The sequence below is a fragment of the Epinephelus lanceolatus genome, chromosome 15 (genome assembly GCF_041903045.1).
Source record: "Epinephelus lanceolatus isolate andai-2023 chromosome 15, ASM4190304v1, whole genome shotgun sequence".
Classification (NCBI taxonomy): domain Eukaryota; kingdom Metazoa; phylum Chordata; class Actinopteri; order Perciformes; family Serranidae; genus Epinephelus; species Epinephelus lanceolatus.
The window spans coordinates 27,258,886-27,277,142 of NC_135748.1; the positions used below are offsets into that span (position 1 = coordinate 27,258,886).

At 47.1% G+C, this 18,257-nt stretch overlaps 1 protein-coding gene across 10 annotated transcripts in view; it reads left to right on the top strand.

The window, feature by feature from the left end:
* meis2a (Meis homeobox 2a) overlaps window positions 1–18,257 on the top strand; it is an 85,184-nt gene that overhangs the window by 17,969 nt on the left and 48,958 nt on the right. For 8 of the 10 annotated variants that reach the window (XM_033641825.2, XM_033641824.2, XM_033641829.2 and 5 more), the window contains one exon: window positions 16,616–16,761. In XM_033641825.2, coding sequence (XP_033497716.1) covers window positions 16,616–16,761 — 146 coding nt within the window. The remainder of the gene's footprint in view (window positions 1–16,615; window positions 16,762–18,257) is intronic. The other 2 variants (XM_033641826.2, XM_078175099.1) reach the window with 1 other exon arrangement.

Consider the following 18,257-nt stretch of genomic DNA (forward strand, 5'->3'; position numbering starts at 1 on the left):
GAGAGAGGCAGAGATGGAGAGAAAGGGAGGAAGAGAGGGAGAGCTTGAGTGTTCGGCTCCAAGGGAGCATGCTGCGCTTGATGGTATTGTGGTACATTTCTGTGTGTGTGAGTGTGAGTGTGTGTGTGTATGCGTGGGGAGTGTGGTGAGCTCCCTTGGCCCTGGCCAGGGGCCCCACTCAGCAAGGTCTTTGTGGTTGAGCTCACCAGAGGGGGGTCATTCCTGGTGGGGACACGACTCCGCGTGTCCGCCCAGAGAGTCCCTGCATGAGCGAGGCCTGTTGAATCTGGCATTTTCCAGACCTTTGGCTTTGCTTTTTTTACAGCTACACTTTGGGCTCAAGAAGACCTAAAAATGAGGGAAGAGGAAAAAAAAGATGTAACCACAACAGAGAGATCAGCAGAGTCTGTGCTAAACGCAAGATGGAAGCCTTGTTGCGTTTTAGTAGCCTATACTCCAGCTCTGGAGTGATCGGTGAGGTGTGTCTGTGTATAGAAAATATACAGTGTGTGTGTCTGTGTGTGTGTGTGTGTGAGGGCATGCATGTGCGTGTGTTAGCTGGTTCCCTCTAAGTGCCTGTTAGAGTTTAATTTAGTGTAGTAATTAAAGCTGAACACTGGCCCATAAACAACAGATAAACAATAAAGCAGACCCAAGCCCTGCTGTTTCATGGCTCTCACTCCCAGCTGTTGGAGCACTGATAATTTTTACACAGTGCCCCCACCTCACCACAAACACAATGCTGAAGCAACAAGGGTGTGTATGCATTGTAAATGTGTGCTCGGGTATATTTTAGTGTGTGATGTGAAAAAAAGGGCCAAAGAAACACATAAACACACAGGATATGTCCACTTCCCGCTCTTGAAAGCAAACACAGAAGAACCACAGTGGAGCAGCGAGTGTAAGAGGAGCCACTTACACCACCAGCTCAATGGCAACAGCGATCACATAAACATTACGCCAAGTGCAGCCATTCAACCTATAACTTGCGATGCCTGGCAATCAGCGGCAGCAAGTGCACTTAAACCGAAAACAAGCGGTGCTTAATGAGGATAACAATGCCACGGTGTTTCTCAACGAGCTACCGTGTGCAGTTTTAGCCTTGTCACTACATGTCAGCCCCGTGTTAGTCAGGTGTCTGTTGTGAAAACAGCGCAGTGTGTCTGTCTGATGGTTTGTTGGGAAGGGGCAGGGCCATTGTTGAAAGCTGAGAAGAGTTGCTGCGGAGGGGGAGAAAACACGGTACGGAGGGGATACTTTCATGATCCCATTAGCATAAGAGAGGCTAAATTATTCATGCGGAGTGCTTAATCTATGGGGAAAAGTATAGTTAATGCACATAGTTTTAAAATGGATCTCTCCCTGCCTCTGCTCTAACACCAGATTCTTGCTGGATTCAGCATTCGCGGGCATTTACGGGAACGGCTGTCACTCTCCGCCCTGCATACGTGCACATATAGTATGTGTGGGCATATGTGCACTCCTGCTTAAGCACTGCTGCACTTCAAGCTGTTTCAAGGGGCTCTGCTCTCAGGCTCATCCCCTCTCTCCCTCTCTCCATAAGTCCCTTTCTCATCCTCCCTCTCTCTCCTTTTCTCTTTCCATTTATTCCTCCACCTCTCTCTACCTCTCCCCCTCCTCCTCCGTCTCTCACCGTCTCCCTCACACTCCTCTCCTCTCTCACCCCTCTCTGTCTCGCTCTCAGTACCGCAGACTACCTGGCCCTCATCCAAAATGTGATTAAAGAGAATGATCAGCTCCCTCAGCTCCCTCCTTCCTTCCTCCCTTCCGCTCTCTCTCTCTCTCTCTTCACTTTTTTCATGTCTCTCTGTGTTTCTCCTGACCCTCTGTTGCGTTCTTAGAGTCTATAGATCATGAGAGAATAAACACATGAAAACAGCGAAAGCAAAAGGAACTGTAAAAGGATGCGGGCTGCCAGTAGAGTCAGCTCCACTTCCAGTAACACAGTCCCTCTGCCCACAACATCACCACCACTCCATCCACACTGCAGCCCGAGCTTTCTCCACTTTCCCGCTCTTCCTCTTATCGTCTCCTTCTTTCCACTCCTCTCTGTTTCTCCCTGGGCTCTGGCTGGGGCCTGGTCCCTCTGGTCCGTAATCATGAACAGGCCCCCGGCGCGACCCGGCCCAACCCAGCCTGGCCTAGCTTGGCCAGGAACTGGGTCCTACACAGCAGGAAAGGCGCATTATCTGGGTCAGCCTAATGTGCAAACTAATGTTTGGAGAACATAGGGAAAAAATTACCCAGATTATTCTGACAGCAGCTGAGGAGAATGTCTGTTTTGCGCCATTAAGGGGAAGCTTGGGGGAGACATTTTTTTCCTCTCTTTCTTTTCTTCTCTTCCTCCGAGATGAAGACTGGCTTATCTGGGAGTGAGTTAATTAAAAAACAGAAAGGAAAAGGTGTTGCAGGGAAGTAATCAGGACTGAACTACAGCAGAAGGAGGAACTTTTTCTTTTACCCGGGCCAAAAACAAAGACAAGAGTGCAGTGCTGTTGTATCAGTTCATTATACAGTAGGTTTACACACCCATGTGCCCTCGCTGATTACTCCAGTGCATGTGGTGATGATGAGGAGTGCACAGGGGTCTGATGTAATATGGCTAAAAGGGATTTGAGCACGTGCCCCAAAGGGCATTTCCACGTCCATTAAAGCTGCCGCCGCTGTATTTTCACAAGGATGACAGTGCTTCAGTTCTTTAAAGGGAGAGTGTTTTCCCAGGAAATTTTCCGTCTTGTTTCAGCAGGCTAGCCTGAAGGGGGTCAGCCAAGAAGTCACCCTTAAGAGGTGATAATCCAATTGCTCTAGTCCTCACCAGATTTGTTTTCCCCCCTTGTCTGGCAGTGTGTTTGCGTGTGTGTGTGTGTGTTTACAGAGAGTGTAAGCATGCGTGTGTGAATGTAATAGACATAGAATGGGAGGCGGAGGCAGCAAGATGCCACCGGTTCCTTCTGTGTCCAACCCCGGGCCCCATTCTAGATCAGAGAGAGGTTACGGAGGCCAAGTCTGTCAAAGGCACACCTGCAGGGAAACTCCAAAAAACCCCTGACTGCCAGCTTACACAGGCCCGTTTAAGGTGTGCTTATTTGGAGTTTAACCCTGACTTCAAATGTCCTTTCCTCCCTTTCCCCCTTTGTGTTTGACCAATGGGCCTTGTGCTCTTTTACTTTCCTTCCTTTCTTCTGCCTCCCTTGGCTCTTTAATCTCCTCCACCACCCCCACCCTCCCAATTCTCCTCCCCCTAATATCCGAACCCCACATCACAGCAAAGGTCCCTCCCAAAAGGCAGTGAGCGGTTGAGTCGAGTGGCTTAGCAAGGCCAGCCTTAGCTTGTTCACTTGCTGTGTGGTTTTCTCTTGTGTAAACCAGGGTTTACATACTGAAGCATATTTTGGAACTGAGCGGTGCAGCTATACCCTACAGGTAGTGCTTTAACCATGCTGCCACCGTCCAAGAGAGTGGGAGGATGATAAAGGAAGTGTGTTACAATCCGAGTTCTTCCTCTCTGCCGCTGATTTTCACGCACCCATCTTTCACGTTTATGCAAAGCTTTTGAGGGCATTATGCAAGATAAGCTCATTTTCTAGTCTGATTCCCACTCTAGTACATGCTTTAATGACTCTTAAAGCCAAGGGCTGCTTTTTTAGGCATAATAGCAGTCCCGCGGTCTCTCAGTTTCCACGTAGCCAGAGTGCGTTTTCCACACCTGATCACTTTTGTTCACCCATTTTATGGCTATTGGGGAGCAGGCGGAGGTGAGCGATTTGACAGTGGTTAGTGCCATGAGCCCTAATGTTTATTGGAAGCGAGCGTCTAATAATTTTTGATTACCCCAGAGGAGGTATTAGCCATGTTAGTCAGCAAGGATAATTTCTTATTTACATGCCCCAAGCAGTGAGCACTCTGAAGGAACACTGGGGCTAAATGCGCAACAAAACGAATCAAACATGCCAAACGAGATGCTCCATCCTGGCTGGCTGCAGGGCTGAAGCTGAGAAAACCTTCATTATGCATTTACCATAATTCATTTAGAGGGTTATCAATTTGCAGAATACAGAGAAGATGTTTGGAGGGGGAAGCAAGAACACCATATCAAACGAAAGGGAAGAGAAAAAGGAACAAGGGAAAGCGAGATGAAAAGGAGTAAGATATTCAGGGATAGCTCAGTGCCTGGATTTTTTTAAAAAATGTTGTTCCAATTACACACTTTTTCATGTTCTGAGGCAGAACTTGCATGTTAAATGCTGCAATCTCCTCTCTTTTACCAGTGTCACGCTCCGCCCCCTAAAAAAAGCAGAAGCTGATTTCCCTTTAATGAAAGCCATTTGGCACAGGAATTCTCCTCTATACAATTTTTGTTGAGATTGAGGCTACGCAGAGATGTTCTAGTTCAAATATTGTCTTTCTGTTCATTTAAGGTTGCTCTTTGTTTGGCTTCTGCCCTGCTTACTCAAGGGCTTCTTGTATCTGTCTCTCAGTGTGGATTTCAGGACAGTTACTACATGTTTTCATTTTTCCTCTCCTGGCAACACACACACTGAGAGAAGAAAAAGACCTTTAAAAGCATCTTTCCCTCCGCCACCAGGCAAGGATGACTAAGGCCCCATTAGAACAATTGCAGGAAACTTAGGGAGACGGGGAATGTTTAAAAGAATGAAAGCAGCCTGAAAACACCACTATCTTGTGATAACCAGTGCTTTCTTTCATTATCTAAACACCAAAAAAAAAAAAACTCCACCTAGGAAAAAATTGCACTCGCTCCGTCGCTTCATTCAAAAATAAAACAATAGGTAGAGAGAAAAAAGCGAGACAGAAAAAGAAAAAAACATTTAACACTTTCCAAAGTAAAGGGGGGGGCGAAAGCTGCATTGTTTAGTACGAATGCTTACTCCCAGGGATGCAGTCCTTAGACAACTGAGTGTCTGCAGGAGACATCTGTGAAGCCTGACCTTGTGACCCCGGAAAGAATGCTCTTAAGGTGGGGGGAAAACTGCCTTTACCACTGCATCATGGCCTACAGGACAGCCCAACAGCAGCACAACAAACACAAGAAAATAACAACACAACAGACTAACAGTCGATGGAAGAAAGAAAAAAAACGAGAATTAGGTGGTGAAAAAAAAAGAGGAGTTGGAGTGAGGGAAGCAAAATAGAGAGATACTGTAAATATAAAGAGGGGGAGAGAGGGAAGGGAAAGCAATAGAGGGAGAGAAAGGGAGATAACATGCATGGAAAACACAGACAGACTTGATCTGAATTGTGCCTCACAGGCCTGGCTGTCTCTCACTCCTTTGCCCCCCTCCACCCTCCCCCATGAGATCATTTTCATCCTTTATGAGTCAAAAGGAAGCCCAGTTGAAAATGAAAGGTTACACAAGCCAGAGCCCGAGCCCTCGGAGTGAGAGAGGAGAAGATCCCTGCTGCAAGGGCCCTGCTGCTATTCAAAGCACCTGCCATTGTGTGGGCGCCCATCCAGGCCTATTGTTGTGCAGAAATTAGTCGTGCTCCCTTTGGCTCCCTTCGGCTCCAGAGGCATGCGGCAGACCCCCTTGTTGTTTTGGGTTCAGATACGTGGTCGGATAGATGCGTGGCCCCGGCTACCATCACCACTGGCTGTGGCCCTTTGCCCTCTCTCCCAAAGCACAGTATCATTCTAGTTTTTCTTTCTCCTCTCATCCGCCCTCTGTTGTTCACTCCTCAAGAACACTTTCAGCCCAACATTCCTATAGTTTTCGCTCTCTTTCTTTTGTACTCCTACTCTCCTTTCTCCTTTGGTGTATATGCTTATTGTTCTTTGGAACACCCTCATTATACCCATGGTTATATTTTAAGGGCCTCTCTCTTTGATTTTGGTCTCGTGGGGAGCGAGTGGTGGGCTGGTGGGAGCTGTAGGGCTGGCCCAGCTCTCCGGGCTCCCCAGCCAGCGTCTCGGAGAGTGGGCTTGGGGGTATTGTTGGGGCTGGGCACCGCTGCAGAAGCACTGGTGCTACGGCTAGTGCAGGGGGTGGATGTGAGGGGAAAATTGAAAAGTCAATAACGAAGGGCCGCGCAAAAAAAAAAAAGGAAAGAAAAGAGAGGGTGAAACAAAAGGAGATGGAGAGCTTCAAAAAGCTGAGAGCTATAGAGCACTGCTAATTAATAGCATCAGAGGAACAGCGTTTTTTTTTTCTTCTTTTTCTTCTGGAACTTTAATGCTGCATATTAACTTGCAGGGCGAGGCGATTAGGAGTGTGCATTGTGAGTCAGGTCCATCTCACTGCCAGACCAGCTTACAGTGGTGATATTCTATAAGGAAGGGCCGATAATGTCTCATTTAGATAGTGAAAAACAAACAAAAAAGCTGCATATGCATTGCAGAAGTTAAACATTTGGTAATTTCTGAGGCGATTTTTGGTGCAAAGTGCAGCTTCAGTGCATCATAAACCCCCAAAAAAGTAAGGAAGTATTGCTGCAAAGCTGCTGTATTGCATTTCTTTGCAGTGTAGAAGTTTTTTTGGGTCACTTAGTATAGAATTACTGTGCATTATCCTCCCATGCATTTGTTTCTGTGCATTCGTCAACTCGTACCCTTATCCCAAAATAGATTGCCTCCCGTTCCTACTCCCCCATTTTCATGCATCTAATCGAAAGGTGAGGTCCAGGAACGTGACAAAATACGAATTTTGGATGGCAGAGTGGCAGTAATTTGAACCAAGGCTTTGCAATTTGTATTTTTTTTTCACCGTGGTAATAGGCTCCTCTCTCACTTTTCCTGCCATAGCAATTTCCACTGCCAACAGCTGTCAAGCCCCTAAAATCAAAATTAGTGCCATGGAATTGGGCCTTAATGAAATGACCTGCTGGATTTACCTTAAGGAGCAGGGGTGGACAGTCAATACTAGCCTCGTCAAAACCCTCTCCCCGCATGCTGCCGCCCCATTAACGAAAGGAAATAGTCTCCAGTAAATGTATTAAGCACTACTTCCACCTTCTAATTATATTTTTCCCTTCTCCCTTCATAATTCATTCACTCTTTCATTAGTTCTTAATATTGAAAAAAAGGCTTTTAACTGGCGCTTCTATCCTCGTGGGGTCACCAATCATTTGTCACTATGTATTACAGAAATGTCATAGGAGCCCATGTTGGATATTGGGGGTTGAATGTGTTGTCCCATCGCAGCTAGGATGTGGAAATATATTTCCTTATCTTGTCGGAGCATGTTCATGGCGGCAGGAGTGTAGATTTTGAGCACATTTTCTGCATGAATTTTTTGCCTTTTCTGCATCAGTTCATGGTGGAAATGTCTTTCAAGGGGGCAAATGCATATGTTCTAAATGTTGACGGGCACATGACCCCTTTGTCCCTCCTGAAATCTACGCCTATGCATAGCAGAAACACATTATTTCCATATTACTGCACAGTATAATGTAGCATCAAGGGTTACACCATGGAATCCAGAGCTGTGGGCCCCCTCCCGCCCCCCCTGCCTCTGCTTCCTATAGAAAGAGGTGAATGTGTGCCAAGGCCCAGTGGAGGACACTGGGCCCTGGTTATTGACTTGTAAAGGAGCCGGTAGGTGAGGGGTCTTGACAAGACATGAGCGTCTGACTCTCTTGTAAAGCTGTATCTGATTTCTCTGCTAGTTGGCTCCCCGGAGAGGCACGCTCTACCCTCTGTTGATCAGACTCACTCACTCACAGCTGTATGGAAAAACGCAGCGATAAAAAGAATGAAAGAGTAGTTTTGTGAAAGGAGACGCTCTCGCTTGTGTATGCCATGATTCCCTGTTAGGGTGAGAGCGAGAGCGAGGGAGGAGGGAGAGGGAAGCGAAGGAATCAGCTGCGAGGTGAAAGAGCTGCACATGTAGTGTTTCAGTCAGTATGCCAGCAAAAAAAAAAGCGTCCACAGATGAATGTTTTGGTGTGTTGTGTTACATTGGCTACAATAAGTCAATAAGGGCATCTGCATTTGTGTAGGTGTGATAATATAAAAATAACTGATAGCTGTATCAGCAAGAGGGCAGACAAAGCAAGGATCAGCGAAGCCAGATCCTCACTCCTCACAGATCTGACTAATTTATGAGGGTAAACTGCGCTGACAGAGAGAGAGAGATGCAGGTGGAGGGGAGGAAGTTTTCATTGACTCCCCAGAGCAGGCCAAGCCGAAGCCTCGCAGGGATCTCTCTCTCAGTTTGAACTTTATCAGGGGCTACGCTTAATCAATACACTATCGGAAAAAGAATTAATTACTAAAGCAGAATAAAACAGCTGCATTTTAAACCAAGGATTCATCAATTCTGTAATCTCTTGGTTACAGCTCAGGTGTCAGGAGGATCATTTCAGCTCCATGTAATGAGGAACTGTGGGAGTTTACCCCAACCCTCCACCGTCCTCCTCCTCCTCTACTCTCCGTTTCTGACCCCCACCCCTTCCAACCAACACCCTCTATCTCCTCAAGATATTTTTCTTCTCTTCTTTTTCTTCTTCATTCCATTTCCTACCTCCTCAGCTGTTTGTCATCTACTGACAATATTCCCTTTACACTTTCCCCTCTTCCTTTGCCCCTTCCTTAATAAACCAACTGTATTCTGCTCCCTCACCCCCCCCTCATCCCGCTCCGCTACATTCCCTTCCCACCGAATTCCTGTCTTTGCGGGGACGGGACGAAGGGGTATTAAACTTGAAATCTCTGGTGCGAACGCTGACTGGAACGGGACATTCCCGCTGCTGCAGCCATCAAGCCGGACATTCCTCCGCTCAGGCTGGGACACCGCTGGTGCTGTGCAAAGAGAAGGGATGGGGGGGAGGTTGGTGTGCGGCTAAATAGAATAAACCACAATGCTCAAATAGTGGAAATAAATATATTTTTGTGTATAAACTCGATGAAGTGTGAGAATCAAAAGGGAAGATTGGTTGGAAGGAAATGAACGGCGTATGGTAAACACATTTAGATACAAAGAGGGAGAGACGAGCCACATAGGAAGTATCCCTTGTGTCACTATAACCTTGGCCGCGCTGTTGCCACGACCGCTGCCATCCAGCCCTTGACCCCAGCCCAAAGCCTGTAAACGGACTGTCCTTGACTCCCCCATAATGGGGGATTTCAAGGCAGGTTGAGAAGGGGTTATGGGTGATGAATTGGGTTTTTAGTGAGCTCATTAGGAAGCCAAACAGAGTTTAGACTGGCGGAGCGGGGCAGCAGCGCAGTAATCAGTTCTGCTCACTTTGTTCCCTGCCTCCAGGACATTTGTGTGAAAAAAAAAAAGAGAGAGAGAGAGAGAGAGAGAGAGAGCGAGGAGAAAAAAAAAACTTCATGGCATTTGGCTGATGAGAGGGCTGCTGAGCAGAGGCTACAATCTGATGGTTGACTTGTTGATTTATAAACCTTTTAATCCATTTGCTCTACCAACCCCCGCCCCCCCTCGGCTCTGTGTAGAAACCCCCATCTCTGCTAAACTCTACTTTGATGCCACTGTCCATCAGGTGTGGTGAAGATGTCTGCAATAAACCCAAGTCGTCCTCCGTTCTCGGTATCAAAACAGGGAGTCTGTTTGTTTGGTTTCAAATTGTAATTGAGGGTAGAGAATCACCGCTGATGCTGTTGTCATACATTGCCTCAAACAGCGTAAGCTGTTCTGAATCACAAAACCACACTCTGTTAAAACTGGCAACCAGCGCAGAGCTGCTCTTTCTGGTGGTTTAGGTAGAAGACTTTGATATGCAATAGTTCCTAGCGGGGATTGTAAAGCCATTTCTCCACTAGCAGATGAATCCATATGATGCATTCATGTGCTTTCCATCTCTCTGTTTTCTTTTGCTCCGGCTCGTCCCTTTATTCCCCGCGTTTGCCACATTATCATTCCAAAGTAGAGCAACTTTGTCATTTTTTACAAAGCAAAAAAAGTGTGGAAGCAGCTTGTTTTACTAATGATCATGCTTTGTTTCAATTCAACATAGCCCCGCTTGCTTTTGGGAAATACCTATTCTTTAATATTTAATGCTGCATCAAACCTTAGGATTTAGATATGCTTCTCTGCGGGCACCCAAGCCTGGTTTTTCCATCGTAACAATTGTGAATTATAGAGGGAGTAGAGTCAATATGTGCAATTTTAATTAGTGAAAGAGGGAAGAAAAGAGGACAAAGTCTGGGTAGATAGAAACAAGGTTTGGACAGGTGCATCAGCAGATTTGTACATTTGTTTATCAGGAAACAAGGGCTGAACCGCCATTACCTGTGAGACCAATTAGCCCCATTCGATTTGGAATTTAAGGGAAGAACGGCGGCAATGTCGGAGTGCAGAGGGAAGCGGGGTGGAGTTGTCAGGGAGGCAGAGAGTGTGAAATGTCTGGTGGAGACCCAAAGCCCTTCATTAGCCACTGATCCCTGTCTGCTGAGTGAGGAGCAGTCATGGGCATCACAGCTCCCTTTTAGTTCCCCCAAAAAAGAGCGGGGTGAGGGGGTGGAGGGTAGCTCCCCCATCCCCTGCAATTTAGCCCTTTGCCATTCATGCAAATTGGGTCCTGACATCTGCAACAGCCTGCCTCCTTTCTTTTATACATCTTTATTCCATCTCTTTTCTTTGGGTCTTTTTTCCCTCCTCAAATAAAGCCCCCTTTAGATGGCAGAGTCTTGTCTCAGCTGACATGCATCCTTTTATACACACTCCACATCTGTGTGAGAAGTAGCACTTTTCTGTGTGTTCATATACACATACATTGAACAAAAAATAAATCAAAATCCCAGGAGGTATACGCAGTCATTGTGCAACCCTCAAAGTCCTAATTTATGATGTAATAAGAAAATAGTTGTTGCAGGTAAAAGGTTAATCACACCGATAATAAGTTGAGTATAAAGCCTTGGATAATGTCCATACTTTTTTTTAAATTTTAGGGGTTTGGCAGATGATAATCTTATGAAAAGATCAAGAGAGTTCTAGGCAGTGACTCTGGAGAAAAGGCAGTAACCAGGCAGCGTGCCCCCCTTCCTCCCTCTCTCTTCTGGACGAACTACTCTTCTTTGGCTCCAGGGGAGAAGCTGAAAGGGGAGGGTGGCTTTGCTCCAGTCCTTATTTTGGGTTAAAAGGTAAAATAGCCTAACTGGCTGTTAAAAAACAAGTTTTACCTCCAACCCCCCAACCCTCACCCCTCCCCTCTCTTTCTCTCTGGTGCCTCCACTTCAACCTCGCCCTCCATGGTAGGGATGTGCACAGTGGGGTCAATGCTGTGCCTGTGAGAGGAGAGAGGCCTTGTATCGGTGGAGAGGCGATAGTTATCTCCAGCATTCCAGGGATGACAGAGAGATATCTGCCTGATGGCAGGGTTAGGGGGCTTAGAGAAGGGGCGGAGAAGGGAGGGGAGGTACAGGAGTTGTTGAGCAACTACCCCACCACCACCACCACCACAGCTTCCCTCTTTCCTTCCCTCCCTGCCTTTCTTACTGCCTGACTGCCTCGCTTCCCCACACGTAGAAAAAAACCCCATCTAATTAGAAGCTCTTATTCCACTTCATTTAAGGGAACACTTAATGATGTGTTTTTGGGGGGAGACAACTACACATTACTTCTCATGCAAAAGGAACCACTCAGTCGTTGCACTCAGGATGCAGATACAGCTGTGTTTGAGATGGAGGTTTGTCCTCGTTTCTCTCGGGAGTCATGGCCATTGGAGGAGAGAGGGAAATGTGGCAGCCGTCTCTCCTTCACCTTTAGCCGGTGTCCTGGTGGTAACAGGGGGCGGTAAAGAGGAGGCGGGTAGTGACATCTGAGTTTGGCAGGGGGACTTGCTGAAGGAGAGAGTTTGTTGTAATTGCTCTGACAGGTTTTAGGGCTGTTAATGACTCCGGCCTGAGCGCTACCAATTTGTCAGCATGCTTGCTGTTTACTAAGCTGTTGTTTTATGGTCCAGTGCAAGGGGCTGCTGCTTGTTTAAGCACAGATCAGGAAATAATCAGCGTAAAACACTGACTGCAGTGGTGCAGCCACACTAAAACAGTTCCGTTTAGAGCCCTCATCTACTGTATGGATCTGAATGAGCACAGTAAACCATATGGCGTGTGGTCACACAAGGACACACAAACACACTGATGGGTTACTCGCTGTTAGAAATTGGACGCTCGAGTGTGTGTTTTATCATTAAAGGGATTATGTTCTACTCGTTAGCACTTGTCTGCGTCGTATGTTGCGTGAGTGCAAAGCATATTGCTAGCATGCGGCTGTAGCTGGCGGATCCGTAATCCCCAGTCGGTGCAGAGCAACAAGAGGGCCGGCCATTCCGCTAGTGTGAATAGAGCCTCTACGTGTTTGTGTATGTGTGTATGTGAGGGAGGTTGTGTGTGCGTCAAGAGCATGTGGTCCCAGAGCCGGCAAAGACCCCTTCGTAAATCCAGAGTAAATAAAAGGGGTAACCAGACGGACAAAAGAGGAGCCCCCACTGCTTCTCTCATTCGCTGCCATTTGGGGGGGACTGAATGTGCTAAACGCCGCTTATGTTGGCTGAAAAGTTGAGGAGAAAAAGAGGGAAAAGGGAGGCTCTAAATCCCCCTCTTCTTTTCTCTTCATTCTCCGCGGCCAAGCCTGCAGGGCTAGAGGTGGTGTAATAGGAGGGTGTTGGAGGGAGGCTTGCACTATGGCGTGCTAAGGTAGAGAAGGCCAAAGGAGCCTCCTGCTACAACAAACCTCTTAGCTTCTGTTCCCCGTCTACTCCTCTTTTCTTCTAACACCGCTCGTGAGTTTCCCCTCTTCTCCTCATTTGGGCGAGCTTGGGTGAACATGCCTGACTAGTTTGGGCTGACAGGGGGTGTGGGGGGTTTGTTGTAATTAGTCACTTTAACCACAGCTTCCATAAGCCACTGCCTCTACACTCTTGCTTCATTACCCTGAAACAAATGCCGGGGCCTCCCAGTGCAAAATCACTGCGCAGCCTTTAGAATAATACACACACAACATCTAAAGCTTGTCTGCAGGCTTTTCAGTAGGTGTATTAATAGTACAGGGACCAATAAGTCTGGAGTGTTATTTGATAACTAACCATGACTGGGTTTGAATGTTTTCCAACTATTGACAAGCCATTATTCATTCATGCACGGGTATGTCGGAATGGTGGAGCAGCAAAGGGGAGGGCGTACTGATAGAACTGCAATGTGTGTTTCTCGCGGCCATATCCATAATGCTAGACCTCAGCGGCTCCCCAAGGGGCAGGGTGCCTCCTAGACATGAAGCATGATCTCTGGAGTCATTAGGACTCCCCTGAATTCCCCTTAACTCTCCGCAGACACTGTAGGACACTCTGTGCTAAAGCAGTTCTTTGTGCACTGAATCCTGAAGCGACCCTGAATGTGCCAACATTAGATAAGCAGAGTTGCAGTGTGTTTACAGTCCTTTCCCAACCCGTTAATGAGCTCAGCCCTGAGACCAATTTACTCACAGGGAGATATATCTGAATGCATTTTTAATAACCACCCACTGGTGATGAGAGAGGGAATGTATGTGAGCGTAATGTGCTCTTGGACTTGGTGCTTGTTTGTTTGCTGGCGTTTTCATTCACTCGCTCGCCCTCATTGCGTCTGGTCATTGTCTTCCATCTCGCCTGATTACACCTTCCCGGTTTCTGTGCACATGGAAATAGGCACAAACTTTCTTAGCGAGCACTTTAGGTCAAGATATTGATAGAGAGTGGGTGAGAGAAGAGGAGAGGAGAGGAAGGAGTGAGGGAAGACAGACAGAGACTGGGGAGAGAGTGGGAGAGAGGAGGAGGAGGAAGAGGGGGGCTGTCTTTTTTGCCGTCTCCAAGGGCGCTGCTTTTCCAAAAGTGCCTGGGGCTACACTCCAGCACCTCGGCTCCCCTAGGCCTTTCGGCTGCCTCCTAATAGCCAACCCCCATCTGTGTCACATGGCCAGATGATGGGACGCTTCCCCCTGCTCTGCCCTGCACTTTTTTTTTCTCCTTTCCCTTCCCTCATTTTTTTCAGAGTGCACATCCACACAGGTTAGAATGGCAGAGTTGCCAGGGAACAGTCAGAAGCCATTAGCGTTTGGGACAATTTGCCCTGCAGCGTTCCTTCTCTCGCTCATAAGAAAGGAGTGGGGGTGGATGCAAAGCACCAGCTCTCCTTTAGATGTAATGAGGTTGTGCAAGTTGGGTCTTCTTTATTCTTTTTCTACTCCTTCTTTTCTTCCCCCTGCTTCTCCTTGTTCCTCTTCTTTGTTTCTTTTCACCTTCTGTCCACACTTGATTTTCCTCATATTCTCAAATTAGCAATACAAATATTCCTGCTTGTGTATTTAAAGTTCACAACAACTATTAATACAGAACACAGAACGTGAACATGTCCAATCCGTGCACACATGACAGTATCCATGTGCATGTGAGGGAAAGACAGAGGCAGAGAGAGGAGCTGAAAGCCTTGGAGTCTGGTTTCACCCTCGCGGGCTAGGGCAGGAGGCAGCGAGCATGCTGGGTAATGAAGTGACAGGTCAGTCTGTAAATACGCACGGGTCGCTCTGGCCCTGGCCAGGGGGGAGGCTATCGCATTGCAGTGAAAATGGAAACGTCAATAAAATTAATCTGCCAGCCTTTTGGCCACTGTGTGGTTCCATTGGATGAGCCTGACTGCTCACAGCAGGAGAGGGATTTGGAGACTAGCTCGAAAATCAACACAAAACCTAGCGGCACACAAACAAACAGCCAAACTGTGTATCAACATTATTCAGTGGAGCTCAAAAGCAGAGAAACAAGGGGAGGGTGGTTAAAATTCACAGCTCACTAGTTGTTGTTATTGAAGTTTGGAAGCAAACTGGGGGAGTTAGACTTGACTTCCGTCTGGGTTGCATTTCTCAGGAAGCCCCTCACAGTCAGGGTAGGGCTATGGCCAGACCAACGTTTATTGTTTTAGGCTTTCCTGAACAAGGATTCGTACTTAGCCTGGGATTTACGGCATTTGCCACTAATGAATGCCCATTCTACAATTACAACACCCCTATGTCCCCATTCCCATATGTCCTTCAGAGGGGCTGTTGCTTCTTTAACTTCACACAGGGAGCGCAAAGTCGGCACTTCTCTGTTTTCCTCTTTCGTGTGGCTCTGTGCTAATGATGTGGAAGGAAAACACTGTGCACAGAAAGAAAAGAAAGACAGAGAGGGAGAGAGAGGAGAAAAAAGAGAGGGGGAAAAACAAGGGGGGGAGGAAAAAGAAAGTGGGGAAAGTAGTCAGAAGTAAGGGCCCCTGCTGTCCTTGTATTCTTCATTTATTTTGCATTTGATTACGCCACCAGTCGGATCCTTTTTCTTTCCCCCTTTTTAATGTTATTAGTTCAAATATTTATGCGAGATTAAGGCTTGTATAGGTGGCTGTGATTGATGCCTCCCCAAAAACAGGAGGACATGCGAGTCTGAATTTTGAGAACGTCAGGGTCCTTCTCTGCCTTAGTGGAGGAGTTTTTCAGATACATAATTTAGATGCCCTCAAGGAAGGCTTTCAAGGCATTTGTGCCCGGGGGCAAGAAAAAATAACTATGACTGTTAAAAGTAAATCATTTTTGCTAATGCACAATTAATGCCAGGGAAGAGGAACAAGAAAAAGGCACGGGACAAAGATGGAAACTTCGATTTAAAGGAGAAATCGTGCCTGGGTTATGTGCATGTTTTTCCTCTTGAAATCAAACGCTGACGGACATTAATGCAGGCGAAGCCGCCGCTGGCCTGTCATGCTAATCTTGTGGCGGAATGGGGAGGGGAGGGGGGAGGTTGCTGCAAGGGAAGCGAGTGGGAGAGGAGGACTGAGAGAGTCGGGGCTTGGGGTGGGGTGGTGGGGGGAGGCAGACGAGTTCATTATGTGCATCGAAGTGCAACAATGAACCACCCCAAATCACATCCCTACGTCTCAACTGGATGCCGTGAATTATCAACTCCTTTGAGTTTTGTTTGTGTGCGAGTGTGCGTCTGCGCACGCAATGTGAATGCATGAATGTACTGTACATGTCTGCATAACTCCTTCCTGTCCCCTTTGGCTCTCTTCAAAAGATGAAGAAAAAAAAGCTCTACATTATGTCAAGCATGCAAATTTAATTGAATTAATGACATGAGTCCGAGCCTCTACTGTACTTGAAGGCTCCTTGTCCATTTTTTTTTTTGTCATCGCGCTCCATTTTTTCCTTCCTCCTCCTCCTCCTCCTCCTCCTCCTCCTACTGTAGAAGTGGAATGAGGAACCTAGTGTTTCAGCGTCCAACCATAACATTAGAGTCATTAACCCCTATTCCCCTCTCCCGTGCTCTGGGGTATAGAACAACTCAGCTAGGCCTCTGTGTAAACCCCTCACTCGCTGTACGGGACTTGGTCTAAGGCCATCTAAATCCCCCCACCTCCATATCTCCGCTACACAACACTAGCTTTGCCGCGGCGATTCTCTAGGCCTCAGCGCGGTGCTTGTGGATTCTTTCATATCTCTGGTATTTGTCCGTTTATCCATTTTTCATGAGCCTTAAATTCAGCTTTGACTGCCTGTACTTCTGTTTCAGCTCTGAGAGTTTTCAGATTTAGGATTTTTTTGTTTTTGATACTATTCTGAGTCAGTGGTGTTGTCGGGGATGTTATTTAACCCCGGGTTTGGTTTCCGTCCAGGAGATGGCTTAGACAACAGCGTTGCATCGCCTGGCACAGGGGATGACGATGATCCGGACAAGGATAAGAAGAGGCAGAAAAAGCGTGGCATTTTCCCCAAGGTGGCCACTAACATCATGAGGGCGTGGCTGTTCCAGCATCTCACGGTAAGCAGGACTTTTTTTGGAGATACACATGTATGAAAACAACCCCAGTAGAACACACATTCAGACACACACAGACACACAGCTGTCACACAGTCGTTACTGAGGAAGTGAGGGAGTGAGTGACAGCAGCGCTGTGATGCTCACCTGTCGGCCACCTGTCAGACGGACACAGTGACCAGGTCAATCTAATCAGTTTGGACTGTTTACTCTGCTCAGCACACTCTGAGTAAGAGGGGAGACGGCCCAACACTCGGCCTGAAGAGGAGTGTTTTTCTGCTGCAGATTAAAAGCAGTGATTGTGAGTGTAAAGGTGTGTGTGACATATTTTTGTTTGCGTCACAGTAACTCCTGTGTAGGTGTATACATGGTTATGGGTGCAAATTTCCAGGCTGACAGCTATATCATGTCTTTCAAAATGCATTTTTACGACTGAATCTATTCAGTTTCAGTTTCACATTTTATAATCCGGTTGACTTGGTGACATTCTTGCTTATGTTTGAGGTTGAGATGCTAATATATTTCTCCTCCATAGCTGAGAGGAAATTGTTTGTTTGCCAAACAGTTCAGTCAGACAGCTCTGACACTGGCTCATGCACTTCACTACACACAGTGATGCTACATGGCTTGGATTAAATATTGCCACACAAATGCCACAGTAATTCAGACATACTTAGTAAAAAATGATGAAACACTCCTTTGTGTAGCTGCTTTCTGTGTGTGTGTCAGTCTGCTTTTCTGTCTGCGCAGAGTGTGTCATGTATAAGGGGACAGACCACATGTCCCACCACCCTTGCTAATGTCAGGACATTATCAGAACATCAGGCTGTATTGATTTTGCAACACAGGTCAGATTTCAGGAGGAGGTGGCCACGCCAGGACACATAAGCTGCTCTCTGAGCACGTGGCTCCCTGTCCCAGAGCAAAGGGACAATGCAGGGGGGGAAGGGAGAAGTAAAAGAAGAGATAGAGAGAAAGTAGAAGAGACTTATGGATCATCCGCACATTTAAGAGGGTCAGGTGGCCCCTGTGCACCCTGTACCCCTCCTCTCCTTACCAGTGCCCAGCCCCCTGCCCAAAGCTCCCTGTACCCTGATTATCTAACCAAAACCTCAAGTAATGTGTGGCCAGCAAATACGGCCTAATTGAAAGGGCTGTAAATCCATTACATATTGGTCAGGGATAATCAGGAGTGCTTTAATCACTTTTATCTATTCAGGAGCAGTGAAGCTGCAACAGCAAAGCCCTGAGCCTCGCAGGCCTTAGCGGCTCCACCACGCCAGTCTGCATGCTTATTATTCTCATCATTATCAAAATGACTTCACAGCTGTTCACAGCTCCATCGCTCCCTGACTGGAGACCTCTCACCAAACCGTACAGACCAGGCTTCATTCAGAGGCTGAGGGAGGGAGGGAGGGAGGGAGGGAGGATGAACTTTTTTTTTAATTATTTGAGAGAAATCTTTTTGCTTTAGGTCCTTTTTCCTCCCCTGAGCTTGG